This window comes from Camponotus vicinus, unplaced genomic scaffold, assembly GCF_025532165.1.
Source record: "Camponotus vicinus isolate PSW18456_S1 unplaced genomic scaffold, iyCamVici1.0 SCAF_7, whole genome shotgun sequence".
In the NCBI taxonomy this organism is placed as follows: domain Eukaryota; kingdom Metazoa; phylum Arthropoda; class Insecta; order Hymenoptera; family Formicidae; genus Camponotus; species Camponotus vicinus.
In genome coordinates this window covers 857,847-879,288 of record NW_028141979.1, presented here as the reverse complement: position 1 = coordinate 879,288, position 21,442 = coordinate 857,847, and the positions used below count along the sequence as shown (strand labels likewise).

Here is a 21,442-nt window from a genome sequence, read left to right as displayed (position 1 = left end):
GAGATGCAAAGCCGGAAGAAAAACCGAACGGCGAAGATATAGCTCCGTTATAACGCACGTAGCACCTTCACTCCGCGGTTATAACAGATAGTATAGTCGAGAGGCAGTCTTTTGGTATACTACGTTGTGCCGGTGACCCAAATGGATCCTGGTTGCCAGTCAGTCCCGCTCCGGGCTTCCTCGCGGCAGTATTGCTCGCGTTCTCCGTCACGTTCTCCATACTCGATTACTTATTATTAGATACGCGAGCGAAACGCATATAAGTGTTTAGAAATTTTTTTTTAATATAGTGACATTATTTTATTCTCGTTACTTTTTTTTTCTCTGTCACGACCGTAATGCCTTGTGATTATTTCAAAAAGTCAGCGGTGTTTTTGATTATTTAATTTAAATCTAATTTTCGAGTTTGAATCTTGAAGCAGAAAAGTGACAAAAACAAATCCTTCATGAGATCGATGTGCCGTGCGTGCTAAAACGGTGCTCCTGTTCGCCGAATCCAAGTGAGGGTTTACGGCCGCTACAGCTGCCGCTCATCAAAGCTGAAGACGCGGGTCGATCTGAAAATACGTCGCGGATGAAAACGGAGGAGCGACGTTTCGTACATAATGTAAGAGGACCGGATACCGAAGCGAGAGCATCGGAAGAGGACCAAGACGCCCGCATCTCATCCTAGCGATGCGACATTCCACGCTGGTCCCACGCAATCATTGACAATCGACAGTAAGCGAACAAAAAACGAAGCAAGTAGCAATAGAGAAGAAACGAATATATACGACCTAGGCAGGACGTGTATCTAAAAGACGTTCAAAGGACATCCCAAGACGTCCCAAAGACATTTTCGAGATATTTTCTGGCTGTCTTTTAGATATGCATGTTGCCTGAGAAGATACTTCACATTATGATGCGACCTACAAAATTACCCTTCGAGAATCTACGCATTCCACTTATGCGAACGCAAATTATATAGACTATTCCTCAGAATTTTATTTTATTATTTCAATATTTTTTCAACCGAATCACACTTTGATGTCTGAAAGATACGCGCGTGATTTATATCTTATTATCGCTTCTAATCACTTTTTCTAATTTCCGGGCACGTCAAGGACGTGTCTTCCTCGCGTCCTTGCGTCGTATTATGGACGGCGCATTAATTCGCTCAATGAGCATAACAATGTAAATGTAGCCCTCAATCAGATACACGCCGTCCAAGACCGCTGCACCGCTCAAGTACCGCAATTTCACGGTAATATCCGCTCCACCTCCGCAGGAGGGAATATTATATCTACAATTGTGTGTCATGTAGGTGTGTGTGTATTTCTACGCGATCGCGATCGCGGCAGACGTGCAATTTTGCGAGCGCATAATCCTGTAAATTTGCATCGGAATTCAAGCCGCGTAACACTTGGACTTGGTCTCGTTGCACAACGTGTGATTTCGCACGTTATTCGCGCCTCCGAGTTTTTAATCGCACGTGTCATTATAGCGACGTCAATATAACGAACGTCATTGTAAAAATAGAGTCGGCAGTCTCTCTTCTCGCATCGTAAATCAATCGCGATCGGAATCTTTGCGATCCGCGAAGTAAAACCCGTTCTTCTCTGGCCTCGAAATCACACGGAAGACTCGACTCTAGGAATTTGGCACACGTAGAGTTTTTGTTAACTTGTTTTGCGCTTTTAGGTATGAGCGAAAAAACAAAATAACCCTGTTATTTAAGAAAACAAACCCTATTATTTAAAAATTAACTGAGTGTGTATACATTTAAATCGAATACATTATAACTGTAACCAAAATATATATTTAAAACAATTGTTTTGCCTAAAGAAGAGAAGAAGGATAGAATTTAAGCAAATAGTGGAAAAACGAAATTAATCGATGCAGATTTTTCTAACATTTTCCGAGTTGAAAGTCGATTTTTCTTTAAGAAAAGTACAATGATATCGATATCTTCTTAATTTATTTTTTATATAATTTTATATAAATAAATAATAAGAGCGACACACAAGTGATAATATCTTATGAACGATTATTAAAAATCTCACTTTATTGCACGCGTTATCGAATTTGTCATAAAATACCTTACAAAATTATAAAATATATTGTTCCATTTAAAACTGTCATAAACATTAAAAAAATAATTTAAATTTTTACTTAAAGCCATCATATAAATCTTCTTAAACAAAAAATTTTAATACAAACTGTTTAGCACATTTTTTGATTACTTCTATTATTTAAAAAACTAACTGAGAGTATAGATACTTAAATCACAAACATACTGTATGTTTGCGTGTTTTGACAAATTTTTCTTTTTATCATATCGCAGCGAATGTACGCGCCTAATCGTGGCGAGTGGAACGACAGTTGGACGGTGTCTGTTACTTTCTCAAAGCACGCTCGTATTCGTAACCTACTTGGAACGGCGATGCAGTAACGGGTGCAAACGGTGTCCGTGCCAAGATTCGAATTAGAAAGATCTAATTCGCCTCGGTCATAGAATCTTATATGTCTCCTTCCCGTTCAGTTTTATCTACAACAAATATCTCCAGAGAGATATTCTAAGAAATTGACAAAATTTCTTCTGGAAAATTGCATTTCCGATATCAAGGATTGATCTAAGAGTAAAAAATAAATTTCAAATATCTCCTCTTAAGATTTTTGAGTTTTAAAGCAGACGTTAAGGCTCGTTCTCTTGAAGAAAAAATTTCGACGGAATGATTCTTCCAAACTCTCGTGGAAAACGAAGCGAACACAAGAGGAATCGCAACGGAAATGCATTCTATGTCAAGAATTCGTAATCTCCAATCAGAAGTTTCACAGAAGGGTTTTCACCGTCTTTCTACCTGCTCGGAGGGTGGTTCCGGCACAAACACATACAACCGAAAAGTAATTTCAAGGTGGAGGTCGCCAGCATTCTTTCGGATTCCTGAGAGTGGGAGACGAAGAAAGAGAGAGAGATCGAGCGAGCCAGAGAAAGGAGGAGGTGCGGATAGTAGGCGGGGGTTTTATTATCATCGTAAAAGTTTCGCATGACCGAGTTAGAGCCTAGATCTAACCGAGGACAATAGCTGTGACACGATGGATGATTTTCACGTGGGCGCCCCGGTATGTCGCGCGTCCCAGCTCGGTACCAGCTCGTCGCGCTAATTGAACGAAGGTCATAATCATGATGAGAGTAATTCTCGCCGTTCTGTTTTCGCGTTGTAAGTTATAACGTTGTTAGCGCGATGATCATCTTCGCCATTCGTGCGTACTCCCGCTGTTGCGCGCATTCATATCACGGCGCTCAATCGTTTGTGCGAGCTTTAAATACCCTTTGACGGATATAAAGTCAACTTTTCTCAACCTTAAACAGTTAAAAAATGCATAAATTTTCAGAGGAAAAAAATTTAAAGAATGCAAGCTGATTAATTAAGGTAATCAAGCCGTCCATTATTCAACAAGTTAAGATTAAAATAGCAACAGTGAAGATACTTGAAGGATACTTTACATATTATTGTTTATATGTATAACACAACGCTTTGATCAAGCTACCTGAGATGTTCGCCAGTGATATCTATTAAACGGAAAGCTATCTCTCGTTCGTTTATTTAACCAATCAGTTTCTAAACTTGCCAGGCTCTCGTTGGATTCCCTACTTATCGCCATCGACATGATACAAGTAAAGAGTAAGCTAGTCTATTCGTAACATCGTATCCCACATCCATCGCAGATGTTATTACTATGTTACCTTTTCTTTCAGAATATTTCAAGGATTTTCAAGTATTTCTTATCGGTTTCACATATTATTCAACTAATATATTACTTAATATTCTAATAGGAAAGCTCATATCGCGAATTGCAACAATTTATCTATGTTTTTAAATGCAACCAATGAAATTATAAATATATGTATATATTATAATTATTATACAAAATTTCTCCATCTTTAAAAGAAATCGAGTAGCAGAGATCCGATATTGAAATTGTAATCTCAGGATCTCTTTAGAAAAACATGGAGAATCTGGAATTGTCAAAGATTTCTTTTTCCAATACTTGACAAAATTACGGAATTTTAATGGAATTTTATTAAAATTGTTTAAAAAAGGATTCTCTCTTTGATATCTTTGTTCTTATATTGTAACAAATTGGTAATTCACCAATTGACTAAGTTGCGTATTATATGAGTTTAAAATATTATAAATACATATATATTTATCTTTGTGTGTTTATATTAATATCTTAATAGAATATAAAAGTACATATTTTTTAAATCAATATTTCGTATCGATAAAAAATAAAAATGCAGGTAAAAATGTTTATCTTACTATTCAGTTTTTTTGATTTTTCAAGTCTAGAACTTTAAAACTCAAGTGGTTTTTTATTTTTCCTTCATTTCCGAGTGAAAGGCATTAGAAAATATACACAAACAATAGGAAAACTTATTTTAAAAAACTGTACTTAAAAATATCTAAATAGATTCTTTTTATCTGAAATTTGGAAAAACCTGGAAGATTAAACTTTTTACAAGAAATTCTTCTTTACAAGATTTGGGTAGACACCCTGAGTGTGTATACCGCATTTGCGAAATTGAATGCGTGGAGAAAATGCAGATCAATAGTTCGTAACAGTGGATCCTGGACCGCATAGGATTCTGCGCCGGGATCATTCTTCTCTGCGGCGATGTTATCGGCAAAACTGGTCCGGTTCCGCCGAAACAAGGTCGGGCACCGGTCCACAGGACAAGCAGCATCGACGACCCTCTCAACAATTCAGGTTCACCTTCTACGAGCTGTTCTTCTGGTCTCGGTCCGCCAGTAACACCTCTCGACATTCCAACATAATCGAAGACACGCCTCCCGCTGAAAAGTCCTTGTATATTTAATACGTAGAATGCATCTCGATGGACGCACCTTGATGGACGTATTTACCTTTAACCCCGAGCCGCACAATACTTTATGTGAAACTATAAAGCAAACTTACTCGGTCATTTCGCATTTAACATCTATCACATAGAAAACTTGGAAAAGTTAATATTTTATGTATGAAACTGTTGCAAGTACGTTATGCAAATATATGCAAATATTTGCTTAGAGAATTTGGAAATTTAAAATTATATTCATATGTGCGAGAATCTTAAAACTCGATGATTATTATTATTTTATAATTGTTCATATTTATATTTATATTTATTTTATTTACATTTATATATTTATATTTATAATTATTATTATACAACTATATATTTCTATAATTTTTTATCTTTGCTCTATACGGTATTTTCTATGATCAGCTCAATACAATTTCATTTTTTACATAAATAATGCAAATTGACAGGAGATATCCATTTATATACCGTTCGGAATTGAATTGCCGTTTGCTTTTGTTCGAGCAGCGGCACAAAATGATCAAGCTTTCTACTAATGCACCGGACATGTCTGTGGCATCGTTTGCGAAGGCGTTTCAATCCGAAGAGTAACGGTCGCGCGATGGGCAAATCGCGTAAACTTAGCGTCGACCTCGCGTTTCTAATTTTACCGTATGTTTAAAGAGCAAGACTCGATCGGGTCGACTTTTACAACGACGCCTCGTAAAACACGAGAAATTCATCGCCACCTTCCTTCGTGCGGACTTTCCTCTCTCGGGATAACCCACATCCGGCAAAAGCGCGGAAACAAACCACCGACCGGTCGATTACACGAATCATCGCGAATATAATGGCGATGCGGAATTGTTGGACTAGTTTCCTAGGGAGACATTGTTACTACATTCGCGAGAAGATTAACCCGGTTTCTTTCGCTCGCGCAATCGATTTAGCATAAATAGTAAGAAATGATTTCGCTGAGATGATATTCAAGTATGTACGAGTGTCTTAGAATTTTAATATGTTATTGAATCGAAAAGTAGACTCATAATTTTTCGTAAATAAGATCTCTAGAGAAACTCTAATACTTATTTTTAACTTATAAGAAAGCGATCGAAATTACATTTTTTTTTAATCAAGCGCTCGAGATTCAATTAATTAATAAACTTGCTGCTTTCTTATTATTTATTTAAATTTATTTGTTTTTATGTAACTCGAAATTTAACTCGAAGAATCAGAAAGAAATGTAATTTGAGAGTCAAAAGAGCTCCTTCAAGTATTCTTTTATTTGGAATACTCCATATACATGTAGATTTGACGTAGAATCAACTGGTAGATTGATAACAAGTTTACGTCTTTTTTTCTCAAAAAGAGAAAATTTTTAATATTTTTTAATATTTTCTTGTTTAAATCAAATCTTCAATTAATAATCTACGGTCAATTTTGATTATATAATTATATCTTTCTTAAGAAGGCAAGATTATTTTTAAAAAATTTGAAAAAAATTGCTCTATAATAATTTTTGAGAAATTAAAACGAAAACATTCGTGTCGCTTGAGCAAGATCAAGATGGTTGCATAATAATGTAATTATTATTGTCTGTCGGATTTGAAAATTACTTGCTACGGTTGAGAAATTCGAATACTGGAATATATTTTTCACTCTATTAAAAAAAAAAAAACATTCTGAATTATTTTCATTTGGCGCATTTAATATTATCATCGATTATATTTATGGGAACAGGTAACAAAAATTTACGTATCAACCGAGAACGGAATGCGTAGATTTTATTCGGACGTGAAAGTGCCGCGAGAAAAAGAAAAGAAGGCACGCGACCCGCAGGTATTCGGAAATGTATATATACACAGGAAGATAAAAAGATACATATTTATCATATTTATTATTCCTCTCAAACACATAAAATTCGATGCCTCTTCGATAAGCACCCGTGTGAAAGTACAATAACTCGCTGTGAATGTTTTTCTCTTTTCTTTTGTCAGGAAACTGACGGCGTATTTCTCTCTTATTTTCTTTTATAGACATAAAATCGCAGCATAAGAAACTTTTATCTCGATAATCACGTAATGTACGATGCTCAACGAAATCAACTTTTATCATTTACCACTCATTATACGTTATATATTATTTATTATTTATTTATTTATGTGATGTACAATCAATTGAAATATCATTGACTTTTATAGAGTTGATAGATGTTATATTAAATTAAATGCATAATGATTTATGACATATGTGCGAAAAAAACATACGTTCGGCCGTTCGAAAGGCGCCACGTATCGTTACGCGATCAAAGATGCGTCTTCCTCTTCCTGCGTCCGCATCTGCGACGTAACTCTAGGTAAGGGTCCGATGTCGACAAGAGGGATCATTCCTCGCGATTTAGACGGAAGGGAAATTCGCTACACGCGGGCACGAATTGACTTGAACGATAAATTAGACCGCGACGTCAACGCTGCGCGGAATAGAAAGTTGCCCCGATGTTGTACAATATGAGAAGCACCGGGTAAAGAGAGGTGGAAAACGCACCCAAATCTCATATGAGAGTAAATTAGAGAAAATATTCTATTTTTACTTTTTTAATAAAAAATAATTGATTGAGCTAGAGATGTAAAAAGAAAAGGAATTAATCTTTTTTTCCTTTCCATAAGTACGTTTTTTCTTTGTAAAAAAAAAACGACAAGCTTTATTTTCTTTTTCAAAATTTTGTTTTTTTTCACACACACATATATATATTTTTAATATCTTTACTATCATTAAACAATCGGCTTCTCCTGTTTATTCGTAAATTAAAAATTCTTTTATTTTCTATTTTACCTTTTTGAAAACAATTTTAATGGATTAATAAAATTTTTGTAATTAAAATGATACCAAATACAACTACATGATTCAAATAATTTTAATTTGTCACAAAAATCTCTTTACATACATATCTCTAAACATACGTTTACAGATTTTTTTTTTTAGAATCTAGGCCTCTCGAGAAAGGCATAATTGTGACATAAAAATTATTCGTAATATCAAAAATTATATAATTTAATCAAATTTATATAATAATTTATATAATAAAATTTATATAATAATTAAAGTCTTCTTAATTAATAATATCGTAAATTATTAATTAAGAAGACTTGACCTAAACGAAAAAACGGCAAAGAATATTAAATATTTTTTCTATTTTTTGAAAAAAAGATGTAATTATATGTGGGCGGTTTATTAGTTGATTTTCTATAGACTAGTCATTTGACATTTTCATGTAATTTCTTCAAGATCTCGCTTCTGTAAAACAAACTGCAATAGGTAACGAAAAAGAGAGAGCCGTAAAGGAATGAGGATGGGGAAAGGAGATATGTCATGTGAAAACGTCGCATCCCCACTCGACACTCCTGCGACATTCGTATATCATGCTGCGTTTCCTCCTTCGCGTTAATGACTTAACTGCCACTGTCGTTGATTAACAATAATACGCTTGTCTCCTGACGCGCAGATATAATTCGACACAGCGCGCTAATTGACACTACGCAGGCTTTCATCGTGATTAGGACATCTTACACCACTCTCACTGGGAACTCGTCCTGCCTCATTCCTGCGCGGTGGAGGACAACCGCGGGAGAAATTCCACGCGAATTGTCCTCGGCTTCATCGGTCGCACGTATACAATACAAGATGTTTACTATGAAGATGCCGACTGAGAGAGGAAAATTTCAATTCGAAAATGAAACATATTAGAAAACTTTAAAAATATGCATCATAGAGATCATTTGAAAAAAATATTATTTTGTATTTTGTCTATTCATATTTCTAATACAGAGCATCTTGATATAATCTACTTTATTTTTATCCACTTTATTGTTATCTAAATTCACTCTAAGATTTCAAATTTGTTTGAAATCAAAATTCAAAACACACAAGGCTATTTATTATTCGCACTTTTTTATTATTATCATTTTTATTATTCACAAACCAGAGACCAATAGAAAAATTTTGCAGAAAGAAAATTGCTTCTTTCGACAATTTTAATTTCTTAAGTTTTCGAATTTGCGAATGGGAGATTTCTTCTCTCTCCTTAAATGTTCTAATGATACAGCGATACTTTTGCTTATGCGGTGCCAATTACCATGAAATTGTGCAAAACATAATTACTGCATAATTAATCACTGATTGAATAGACGGCTTTTGTTCTTCCTCCGCAGAGATGCGAAGCGAGGTGGGCGAATGGCTACCCACGTGCGTAGGTTCACCGATATGTATTCTGCTGTTGTCATGGTCCCTATTGATCTACCAGAATCAACCATCATCCGCGAAAAGAAGAATCGATGTGCTGACAGTCGCGATTCTCTCTCAAAGTCTCGCGCATCAATTAGGGTTGCTTCTGTACGCGATTCTCACCTTAATTCATCCAGCGAATCACTTTGGAGGTAACTAATAATAAAACTAATGAAGCAGATTAATCTGCCCGACAAAAATTCCAATCGTAATTAATGGATTCGCGAGCATTAAACATTCGACATTCTTCTCTCTGTTATCGCAGAATTATGCTCGACATTAGTATGGGTGCTAAACTCGTCGAGCATCCTCCAGGAGCTGACCCTGACGTCGATCGCCGTGTTCGCGGCGATCAGCAGCCGCGACGATTCTATCAACCTCACCAAGAATCATCTCAAGTACCATCTCGTCAGCCTGAGCGTCATTAGCGCCTGCATCGGCGTCACTGGCGTCCTCAACTTCGAGCCGGAAGTCTGTGTCTTCCTGGCCCACGAAATCTCTTATAAATATGGGATCTTTGTCAATTCACTAAGGAGTCTGCTGATCCTCACGTCTTTCTTCGCCGTGCTGATCGCGCTTTTCAGGAACATCTGCCGATCGCCAACCTCCGAACTGCTCAAGTCAGTCTCGGACCTGTCCGAAGCGAGCTCGAAGAACTCCTCTGGCGCTTTCGAATGTCATCCGCAACATTGGGATCCTTCGAGCGGCTCGTGTACCAGTGGCTCGACCAACAGCAGGGCCTGCTTAAGGAAGAAGAGGGTGCAAGTGGACGAGGCGAGCGGCAGATCTACCGTCTACAGCATACTCTTCGTCTGCTACGTCTTCGAGCATTTACCCATCCTGGTAATTATTCCATCAATTGTTTCGATTTATTATTATTTATCATTTTTTTCGTTATTTTATCAGTGAATTCTTTCAATGAATTCGATAGCGCAATCGTCACATCACGTCGGTAGCGCGTAAAATCAGTTTCCGCGCTACTGGATCGGCGATAAATTAAACTGATTGCACGCTATTAGCAGAACGCTCATATTTGTGCACGCTATTAATTGAATACTTCCCAAGAAAAGCGAAAAAATTTCATTATTATGTAAAGTGCTCCAAATTTTTTTTATTCTCCTTTTGTTTTTTTTTTCTAACAAATTCTTTAATAATATAACTAATGATTTGAAAATTATATCGATAACTATTTTATATGTATATCGTGTATAAAAGGAAACTTTATTATAAACTTATTAATAATTAAATAGAAAACGTGAGACACTGCTTTATATATACAAATAGTAAAATAGTTGCTTACTCTTTCTATAAATATTAATGAGAAACATGTTTGCGGAAAATTGTTTCGATCATTAGCATAATCTCATTATGACTCAAGTCAAAGGTCTGAGCTGCGAAATCAGTTTACATGAAAAATCGTAAATCGCCCAACGTTGTCGAGATCTTGGTCTGCGATTGGCTTAATTATTATTATTACTTTCAAATAGCGAGGTCTCGATAAATCAGCGACGGTAATTGTTGGTTCGCGGTTGAGAATTGTCGAAGGGATTTGAAAAAAAAACGCGAAATTTATTAAGCTTTTCGCAATCATGACTAGATGGAATTCTTTTTTTTCGACTTGAAATCCTTTTTTTTGCACGAGCGTGTCGGTCTAAAGGAGGTATTTCGCAATATTTTCTCGAAATTATGTACGTCAAGCCAGCCGTAACAATGTTACATAGCTAAAGATGACCGAGATACCCAATTTATAGTGCCGTCCTCAATTATACTTTTCGGTGTGGCAAAAAACAAGATATTTCGCAAGCTTCTCTCAAGGTTCGCCACATCAGTTGTTAATATTTGTTAAATTTTAAAATTGAATTTCACGTTTTTCGTCGTTAGACATTATACGTTCAAATTTCGAAAAATATATTTTTTTATATATAGATCAACCGACAATATCATATCTCGAATTAAAAATAAAAAAATATCATAAAATTAAAATAAAGTATAAAAAAATTAAAATAAAATATCAAAAAATTAAAATAAAATAAAACAAATATTGTATCTGATATTTTACAAGTATTTCTTTAAAAGCTTTGCGATTATCTTTCTTTTTACTCTCTGTGAGACAAATCGTCCCTGAAAGTTTCATCGTATCTCGAATCCGATGCGGTGCTCGAGCGAATTGTCCGGGGTCGCCTCGTCGCAGCAATTACATCAATACAATTACATCATAGCCGAGAGGATTCTCGTGCTCGAGCGAGCGCGAACCGGATGCGAGCTCGTTCGAGCGCTATCCGGAAGCGAGAAAGAGACCCTTCGCTCTCATAAATTCCGTTGTTCGAGAAAGTAAGCTCTCTCAGGAGCCAAGGAAATTGAATGCAAAAAAAGGTCGGCTCGATACATATAAAGCAAAACTCGAAAACGCGATCTTAATTCGGACAACGACCTTAATCGCGCGCCGAATTAAGAATCGATCATTCCATAAAAGTCGTCCCACGGAAAGAAACTCCCATGACCTCTCTCATTAATATTAATGATCGCGGCTTTTACACGCACGACGCATACTATTTACATCGTGCGCAGAAATGATCGATTAGATTACCATCAAGTAGGCGTATGCGATCTCGCGTAAAGAAAAATCGTGACACTCAAACTTTAAGGGCCTACTTTAAAGGGTAAAAATATTGATTGTGTTTTACATTTCCTAAAAGTACGATGTATCAAAAATATGGTCCAGCATTTCATAAATATCCTGCAGAATAAAATTAAACCGACTTTATTAATTTCAGACTATTAAAAGCAGTATATCACATTATGCATTTTCAGCGAACAAAAAAGCTAAATATTCATAGTTTAAAAATATTAACGTATTATAGTAAAACATCAAAAACGGCAAAAAACAGCAAAATCAATATTTTAAAAAAAGTTCCTAAAAAATCATGAATTTTTCATGCTGTTAGACTAGACTTTAAAATCGAAACACGCCCGATGCATTATTCATTCCAATCCGTCGCCAATAAATACATAGTATCTCATAGTAAGGATTTTATGAATCATCGCGTTTTTCCGATTGACGAGGTAAACGGTTATGTAACAAAACAATTCGCCGCATAAGCTCTTGCTCGCGTAGCTCGGCTCGTCGAGAAATAATCATCGGTGAACACCGTTCGTCGAAATAAACACCGTTCTCCGCGTGCAAACAGCGTGACGAGGCCGTTACACTCGTTTGTGCTTTCGTCTAACTTATTAAATCAAAATCGCCGATGTAGAGATTTTAATTACAAAGTCGCGTAAAAAAATATCGGCGAAATTAATGAAGTTTCTTTCGGCATCCTTTTTATAGATCATTTTAAATGTAGATCTCATCTATTATTCAGAATAGAATTCGCAATATTATTGAGAAAGCCAATGGTTTCTCGCATATTAGGCAATTTATTATTATCGAGGTTCCAAATCGATCCAAATCGGCACCAATCGGACTTTTAAGCAGACACGAGGAACGTGTTTGGCGTTTCGTTCGCGTTTTCTAGCGGCAATTAAAGTAAAATGCTTGTTCGAAATTCAGCGCGAGTTAGCATGACTAGAATCAGCGATGGAGAAACTCGTGGATCGGTAAAACCGGGAATAAATTGCAAAAGGAGAGAATAAAAAAGAAGAAAAAAATATAACGTTTATTAAACAATATTTTTGAAATGAAAATAAATTTATTATCGCAGAATGCAAGATTAAAGTAAAAAATTAAAGAAATTAAAACACATAGCGAAAATATATTTAATAAGAAAATAAATAAGAAGATGTAATAAAGTCCTATTGCATTAAATGAATTTTGAAATCATACAATGGGTATTTTTAATGGAATCTTTAATTTTTAATTTTTTTTCCTACCGCTATTTCCCAATGTTTCTTTTATGAAGTGTTACATCGCGTAGTATGTAATAATTATCACATAAGTTTTAGCGAAAAAAAATTCACCCGCATTTATATAAGAATCAAGGAAATCGATCGAAAGAAGTGAAATATGACAGAAAATTTTATAAAATGGATAATTTTAAATTTTTCACAGCACTATTTCTCGATACTTTAAGATCTAACAAAGTTACATTGCGTAATATGTATAGTAATTATTGGATTGTGAGACATGAGTTTTTGCGAAAAGTAATTTCACGCGCGTACGTTTTGATAAAAATCAAGAGAATTAATCAAAAGAAGTGAAATATAACAGAAAATTCATGGTTGTGGCAACTAACGCGCGCTAATCGAAGCGAGATATGTATGTTCGAGGGAAGGAGAGAGAGAGAGAGAGAGACAGAGACGGGGTCGAGAGTTGCGCGCGTGCACCTTACACATATAATGTACGATACGCGTGCACGGGGCGTATTATATAGAGAGTGCCGCTCTATTCTCTAATTAAGGTATATACAACTAGTTTCGATTTCATATCACGAATCAGACCGGCCGTTACTCACGTAACCAAGTACTACCGCACGTTATACTATTCGCGCGGGCGAGAGGAAAATATACAGTGCGAGGCAAAAGCGCGATTACACTGAAAGAAAGGCCTTGTTGTTCGATAATTAACGATAATTTAATTATCGCGGATTAGGAATTTGTCCGAAATAGGGTAGGCACATGTAAAGGCGTGTGATTATTTACGCGAATAGATTACCTTGAAAGCGAAACGCTTTCCAATCTAGAAAATCTACAAATATTCCAATCTCCTTTCGTGCAATTACTTATACATTCTAAAAATTTATGTGTGAATATAATTCACAAGTAAAATTTATCTATTACAATATTTTATTATAAAATTAATGAGTGCATACATAAATTTATGGGTCTAGTCTATTCTAACAGTATGAAAAATTAATTTTTAGGAATTTTTTTTTAAGGATATTAAAAGTCGATCTCAAGAATTGACATTTTAATGATGCTTAAGCAATATGTCAATATTTTTAAATCTTGCATATTTAGCTTTCTTTTTGTTCATTTAATGTGTTCGAAAGTGCATAGTTTGATAACATGATATACTGCTTCTTGTATAATTGCTAAAAATGAATAAACAGTCTAATTTTATTTTGTAAGATATTTATAGATTATTGAATCTAATTTCATCAGAAAAAATTGAAAAACAATAAAGTAATTTGAATATTTCAATTTTGCTGAAATTTTCTTCCTCAAGATCAGAAAAATATTAGTTATTAATTTTTAAAATTCAATTTAGATTCACCAAAAGTCTTTTTTATTTAAAAAAGTTAAAGTTCTCTCAAGATATTCGTTGCATCAACTTTAAAAAACAGAACTTTAAGAAAATGTGAAAAAAGAAAAATTTATTTTTCATTTTTTTATTCTCTAAAATAAAACTAGGCCCTTAATAGAATGTGATATAGCTTTATAATGTAAACTTAACATTTAGTTAATTATGACAAATGAAATATTACCTTTAACGTCAAACTTGCTGTTAATCATTTGAAAATAAGACGTCACGTTGAAAATAAGAATGCACAGTTAAAAAAATTTCTACAGTTTTTATGTAATGCATGAGAGGTTTTCTCTTAAAAGTATGTGACAAGAACGTATACCGATAATTTAACCAACGTTTATATATTACCAATCGTTTGCGTACTTTTGAACGACGTTGTAATAACCGACGAAATGGCGCGACTCGCGTACCTACACGTGCGTGTGCAGCTCACGTAAAATTGCGTATCGTGCTCGTACTTTTGAAAGCGCGACCGCGGGTGTTTTCACTATGCGAAAAAAAATTCACGACTAAAATTGAAAGTTATTTTTTTATATTTCTTTTCTTAATTCGCTTTTACGACGAGTAGCCTGGGGCACGACAAAATTTTTCAGGTGCGTCTTGCGATTTTTTTTTACACGCGTATCGTACAATTAGTCGCGCATAATTGACCCAATTCGAACATTCGACGTATATACGCGATTAGGATCCTTCCGCGGCGAAAGCTAGACCCGATTTCTGCATACACAGTGTGTCTTCTCTTGACACAATTTCTGGTGAAATTTATTAGCGCGAGGAAAAAGCCCGTTGCGATGACTTCAAATACTGCATTACATTGCATTAAATGATCGCAACTAGAAATATAAATAGAAAAAAATACAAAATATTTGTGAAAAAAAGAACAATAAGCTGCATTTTTTTCAAAATTTTGTTTTCTTTCCTTAAATTTGTTTTCTAATATTTTCATATTTTGATTATTGCAAATTACCTTTCCATCATTTTTAATTTTTTAGATGATAGATTTGAACTAATCATCGCTATTTTTAAATATAGATTGCATTCCAATTGGCTACATAGTTTGTAATTATTATTTTTAATTAAGTAAATTCCCAATTTCTCTAAAAACAAATCACAATTGAATTGAAATAAATTGGCTTTATTATAGATACAAAAACACAATTTATAATTTTTACAAATTTTAGTCACTATTTTAATATAATAAAAAAGTAATAACTAAAATAATATTAAAAAATATATGAAGAAAAATATTATATGAAAATGTGAAGTAATGAAAAAAAATTAAATTTGTTCTTTTTTTCAACGAAAAAAGCAATTAAATTTGTTTTTTCAACCTTTGTTTTTTATTAGAAAAAAATTGCTTTTTTTTACATTTCTACTCGCTACATAAATATTGCCAAGATACTGTTTTCTATGATATATATACTCAACTACTATATAATAGCAACATTCAATTAATGATTATCACGCTCGATAGGCGTCATTAAACATTTCAGCGATGATCAAGATATTATACTGTTCTATAATGTTTATATATAATCGATGCTCTATAATATTTAAGTCGATCAAGATATTATAATATGTTATAATGTCTATATATAATACACGTAATTACATTATATTATCAAATTAATGAGTGTATATGAATTTGATCCAGAATTATCTTTATATAAATTAATTAAAGGAATATGAAATTAATTAGACGACACAACTTCCTAGATTATCTCCATCAGACCGAGTCTCCTGAAGAACTTTTGCACGCCTCAGAATCTGGCGACGTGGCTGCCGTTGATGAAGGACACCTTGCTTCCAGTTTTCTTAGCTCTCTTCGACAAAATGTTCTGCCGATACGTGGCCAAGGTGTACACAAAACAGGATCACGTGAGAAGACTATCGCACGGTGCGTGTTATTTTTCTTTTTTCTTTTTCTTCGTCATCGCGGAAGCAGAAGCAAACTCTGTCGCGTTTCATAATATGCACGGGGACAGTACGACATTCCTTGGTTTAAGCAAACAACACAACTGACCCATGTGTGGGAAAGCAAAATGCCCACCATGTAATAATCGTGGTTCCTGCCCGGCAATTTTTCTCGTTAACGACGCGCGTTCAAGCGATTCGCTCGGTCTGTGTTTTCGTTTTGCTGCAGCGATTTACGCGATTTCACGTATAATTCTCTCACAATCCGCAAATCGGGTCGGAGAATTTTCTTTATTGGATCAACGTGACTTTGTGCGTTTCTCGCAACACTTTCTGATTTTCCGGTCTAAATTAATGCAATATCGAAAAGTAAAATCTATCGAAATCTAGCGAAACAATTTCAGTAGTTGTTTTAATACTGAATTTTTAATAAAATTATACTTTTTATTTTCTCTGTTTTATTTATTCAACTTTTTCTTTGTTGCAATCAAAAAGAGGCACGAGATATCAAGACTAGTCTTAATTTGTCTCGAAATTCGAGATAAAATCAAAACAAGATTTTTAATTAATTATCAAGACAATATCTAGACTAAGATTGTCAAGATTATTGATATTAAAAAAATCTAGAATATATATTTGTAAATTAAATAAGAAAAAACTCACATTATACAAACTTGAAAAATTTTATTTAAATAAAAACCTTCATATTAGCAAATTTAAAAACAATTAATATCGTGCAATCGTAACTCAAATTTTTAACGAAATTTCCATGGAATTTCTCTTTCAGGTGGTGTAGACGGTAAATTTCGACATTTTGAGCAGGACACTGAATACAAGTTGCAGTTGAATCTGAATCACGGGCTAAAGTTCCCCCTGACCAACGGAAGCCTCTACGGACGGTTGCACAGCCATCAGAACAGAGGTGAGCGAACAAGTGGATGTCAGCGGGATTTAACGACGCTTAAAATGTTTCGATAGTTTTCCCTCCTGGCTTATATCGTTAATTGTGGTGTTTCGCGCTGTTTCATTAATGCTCGTCGAGCGCCTCGACACGTTAGAAAGTCTGAGGGAAACCATCTCTCGCGCTCGTAACCACGTCTCTAATCCACCACCACGTCGAGTACATGGGATATTATCGGGTGACCGTAACGTGAAAATGTCTCGATATCCCCGAAAGCGCTACTTTCACGAACCGTGTGTGACAGTTTCCTTTCCATTACCATTGACAAGTCAAATGTGTCAAACCCGATGTCGGTGAAAAGATTCGCGATCGTAATCGGTCTTATTCGCAGGCAAAACCGGCACGATGAACATGGGAATTCAGCAGCACTATCCCAGGACGCAGCCCGCGAACGAGGACAGCAACTACGCGTCCTTGCCGGCGGAATTGTCGTCCTTCACGAGTTCTACCTTTGAGCCATGTCAGGATAAAATTCCCGAGCCAGGTTCGTCGAAGAGGAACTCCAACGCTGAATCACAGCAACAGCACAGTAGACGACCGAGACCGAACGAGAGCCTGCGCGAGCTCGCCGGTAATCGTAGAAAGATCGGCAGCACCGACGTCTTTGGGCAGAACATGGAGAACCTGGTGCAGCTGGAAGACCCCGCGAGCAACTGGAAACACCAAATCACCAAGGATGAGATTCGCGAGGAGTCATTCAGGCGACACGCGAAGAGCGTCCTTGGTCTAGAGAGTCTGATTGTCGGGCTGGAGAACGGCCTCCAGGAGCATTATCCTAGAAACCTTCTCCGCAGGAATCAAAGCTTCGACCACGCCAGGTATCTACCCCTTTCGAACCGATGGACTTTGCTCTCTCGCAAAGTACACCTTTCGGCGTACACCTTCACTTTTACCGGTGCCATTAAGCCGTCGTCACGATGTACGGCAGGAGCGCAGAGTGGAAAGTGAGACGCCAAGTTTCTTATAAATTATTCAAAATGCGCGTTTCGACGTGCATCATACACATGGCATGACCTACATTCACAAGTCAAGCAGCCTTTCTTTCATCATTTCTAATATGTAAGATAAACATCAGAATATATTCGTCGACATATGTTTGATTGATTCTATATCACATACATTATTTAATATACATAGTTCCTAATATATTTTATAAATATAATAAATATGCGACTCGCATATGTATTAAAGGCCTAATTTACATTATTAATAGTATGAAAAATTGGTGATTTTTAGGAACTTTTTTGAAAAATATTAAAAATTAATATTTCTTTTGTAATATTATATATGTAATATTATATATGCTTGCGTATGTTTAAATATATTTTTATAGGTATTTAAACAATACGTCAGAGTATTTTAAAATTTTACATGTGTAATTTTTTTTATTTATTAAGCGTGTTTGAAAATACATAGTGCGATGATGTAACATGCTGCTTCTCATATAATTGTATGAAGTGAATAAACTAGTCTAATTTGATTAGGATACTGATGAAAAATATTGAACCTAATTTTATTAGAGAAAATTGAAAAATAACAAAATAGAGTTATATTTAAAAATTAGATACTTCAATTTTGCTGAAATATTTATTTTATTTCTTAAAAATCCGAAAAATATTAATTATTAACTTTTTAAATCTCGAGTTCAATATCTCTAAAAGTTGTTTCATTTAAAAACAAAATTGAAGTTTGATCCATTAATTTTCAAGATATCTGTCACAAAATAATATTTTGAGAAAAATACTTTAAACGCGCGTTTTGCTTGCATACCATCCTATTCAAAGTCTTTTAACTTCATCAATTTTGCGAATTTTTCAATAAAAACATATTTTTCAGATATTATATACTTTCAGAAAATATAAAAAATCTTTAAAGTAGATTCGTAATAATTCTAATATTTATTATAACACCTCCTTAGATATCACCGATCTATACTCGACACGAGGACTTACAATCTAAAAAAGAGCGATCAAGTGAGAGAGAATCTTCAACAGAATCTTCTTCAAGGACGAGATAGTCAGGGACATTGCGATGGATACGACAGCTCCGACGACGAAAGTTGTGATTTGGAGAACGGTGATTTTGATACCATGAGCTCCTGTAGAAGCAGAAGTAGGAGCTGTTGCTCCGTCACCACAGTCGCCAATGATGATTTCGAATATTTCCAACGTAAAGGAACTAAGGTATCTGTATGACTGAATCTCTTATATCTTTCTCTGTAAATTTTCAACAAAATTTCTAGCAATTTTGAAATTAATTAAATATGACATCATCTTTTATTCGGCGCGATTTGTCTATTTTTTCCATTTTAGTTTCCGCGAGAAAAATAATCGTTGAAATAACTATTTCGTGGTTTGTTCTAATGTCAAATGCGAGAGGATACAAAGTAAGCCATAGGCACTTTCACAGCCAGATGGAGAAAAATGCTCATCGCGCTGACATAGCGTTTCGTCGGCCTTTACGCGACGATAAAGGTGCGCGTTACTTACGTAATCCCGCAAGAATCGTGAGAACGTCCTGGTTCGCAGGTGGAGCTACTGCCCTCGAAGCGTGCCGGCGGGGAAGTAAAGGTCAACATGCGATCTTTCACGCCGCGTATCATAGAGAACGGCGTCGAGGATCGGGAGGAGAGCAAGAAGCGCGTCGGCAACGCAAGGCTGGTCGATATCAAACCCAGCATACAATCCTATCAGCTGAAGACTAAGAGGATCGGGCCCGGTTACTCGATGAACGACCTGGATAAACTGACCGCCATCAAGAAACTGCCGAATCTTTCGATGGAGAGCCTGAAGAGCATCCTGAAGAACTCGGACGTGAGCTATCTCGACAACGGCGATATATGCAAGCACGACATCGGCGGCTCGGCCCCCGACTTCAAGAAGATTTTCGTCTCTGAATTCATATGAGATCCATTGTAACGTAAAACGTTCAGAAAGACTGCGTCATTTGTCTTTGTGATATAGCAGCGACATGTTCGTAAATTATTGAAATCTCCCTCACTGCGACCGGTAAACGTTATCGTCCTCAACATCCGGAGCAGGAAGTACTCTCATTATGTATGCGTGTGTGTGTATGAGTATGTGCGAATTTAAAAGTGTCATAATGTAATAGAAATTCTAAAATTCTTGAATTAAAACACACACATTTAAATTCCTATCACGATCTTAATTCATTAATATAATAGAGAAAATAATCAATATTAAGATATGAATATTAAGATGAATATTAAGATTCTAGTCTACTGTAGAAAGTAAAAAAATGTATTTTTCACATTTTCTCAAAGAATGATCTAGAGAATGTCAAATTTTATTTAAAAATTATGGAATTATAAGACTTTGAAGCCGTTCTTAAATGGACCTGCGAAACTTTAAACGCGTTTTTCTCAAAATTGTTTTTAAATTTGATGACGGATAATCGAATAATTTTAATTTTTTTAAATAAAAGAGAACACTTTTTGAGAATATTGAACCTGATTAATATTTAATATTTTTCTCACCTTCAAAAAAATAAAAAAAATTCAGTAAAATTGAAACATCTAATTTTTAATCTAATCATCAATTTCTACGGTTAGGGTAGACTGGATTCTTAATGTAATAGAGAAAATTATTGATATGAAATATTATTAATAGCAAACGCATGTTTTCAGGAAACTGTCCTCTTTTTACTTTTGTAATATGAAATTTAAATTTTACACGTAAACATGTTTTTCTAAACGTATCGCATTTTCTGCCTCACGAATTATTCATTCTAAGCTGTCATCGATGATTTACGGACTAACATAAATGTAATTACCCGTAGACGCTCGCACGCACACAGTGTGTTTTTTGTATAAAGGCTATTGTAAAATATGTAATGGATTTGTTTCTCGGACGGAAAGTCGATTATACGAACGTAACTTGTACATATTTTGTATATTTGTATCGTAATATTTAATGTAGCGATTATGTGAGTATACAATTATATGAGCGTCGCAAAAAAGTGGCAATCGAATTGTATATAAATTAATTGCAAATATATTTTACTTCTGGGTTTAATGCGTTAAAGAAAAGTTTCAGTTGTCTCTTCATCTCATTTGACACGCCAGGACTTAAAAAAAGTTGACAAAGTATAAAAAAAACTTTTATATCTCAAGTTTCTGTCGCACCTAATCCGACATTTAATATCTTTGCTTGAAGATGTGCCAAAGGAAATTCAAGCT

At 35.1% G+C, this 21,442-nt stretch overlaps 1 protein-coding gene across 3 annotated transcripts; it reads left to right on the top strand.

The window, feature by feature from the left end:
- Positions 1-8: 8 nt before the first annotated feature.
- On the top strand, positions 9-21,278 carry LOC145975116 (uncharacterized). Of its 3 annotated transcripts, none has more exons than XM_083105289.1 (8): positions 9-720; positions 9,052-9,276; positions 9,390-9,967; positions 16,086-16,266; positions 17,071-17,205; positions 17,576-18,062; positions 19,163-19,427; positions 19,773-21,278. In XM_083105289.1, exons 2-8 carry the CDS (start codon positions 9,054-9,056, stop codon positions 20,148-20,150), a joined length of 2,247 nt encoding a protein of 748 aa, XP_082961415.1. In that variant the 5' UTR covers positions 9-720; positions 9,052-9,053; the 3' UTR covers positions 20,151-21,278. The 3 variants fall into 3 exon arrangements, with proteins under 3 accessions (XP_082961415.1, XP_082961417.1, XP_082961416.1); XM_083105291.1 differs by lacking the exon at positions 19,773-21,278 and adding an exon at positions 19,654-19,762; XM_083105290.1 differs by lacking the exon at positions 9-720 and adding an exon at positions 4,396-4,752.
- The last annotated feature ends 164 nt before the right edge of the window (positions 21,279-21,442 follow it).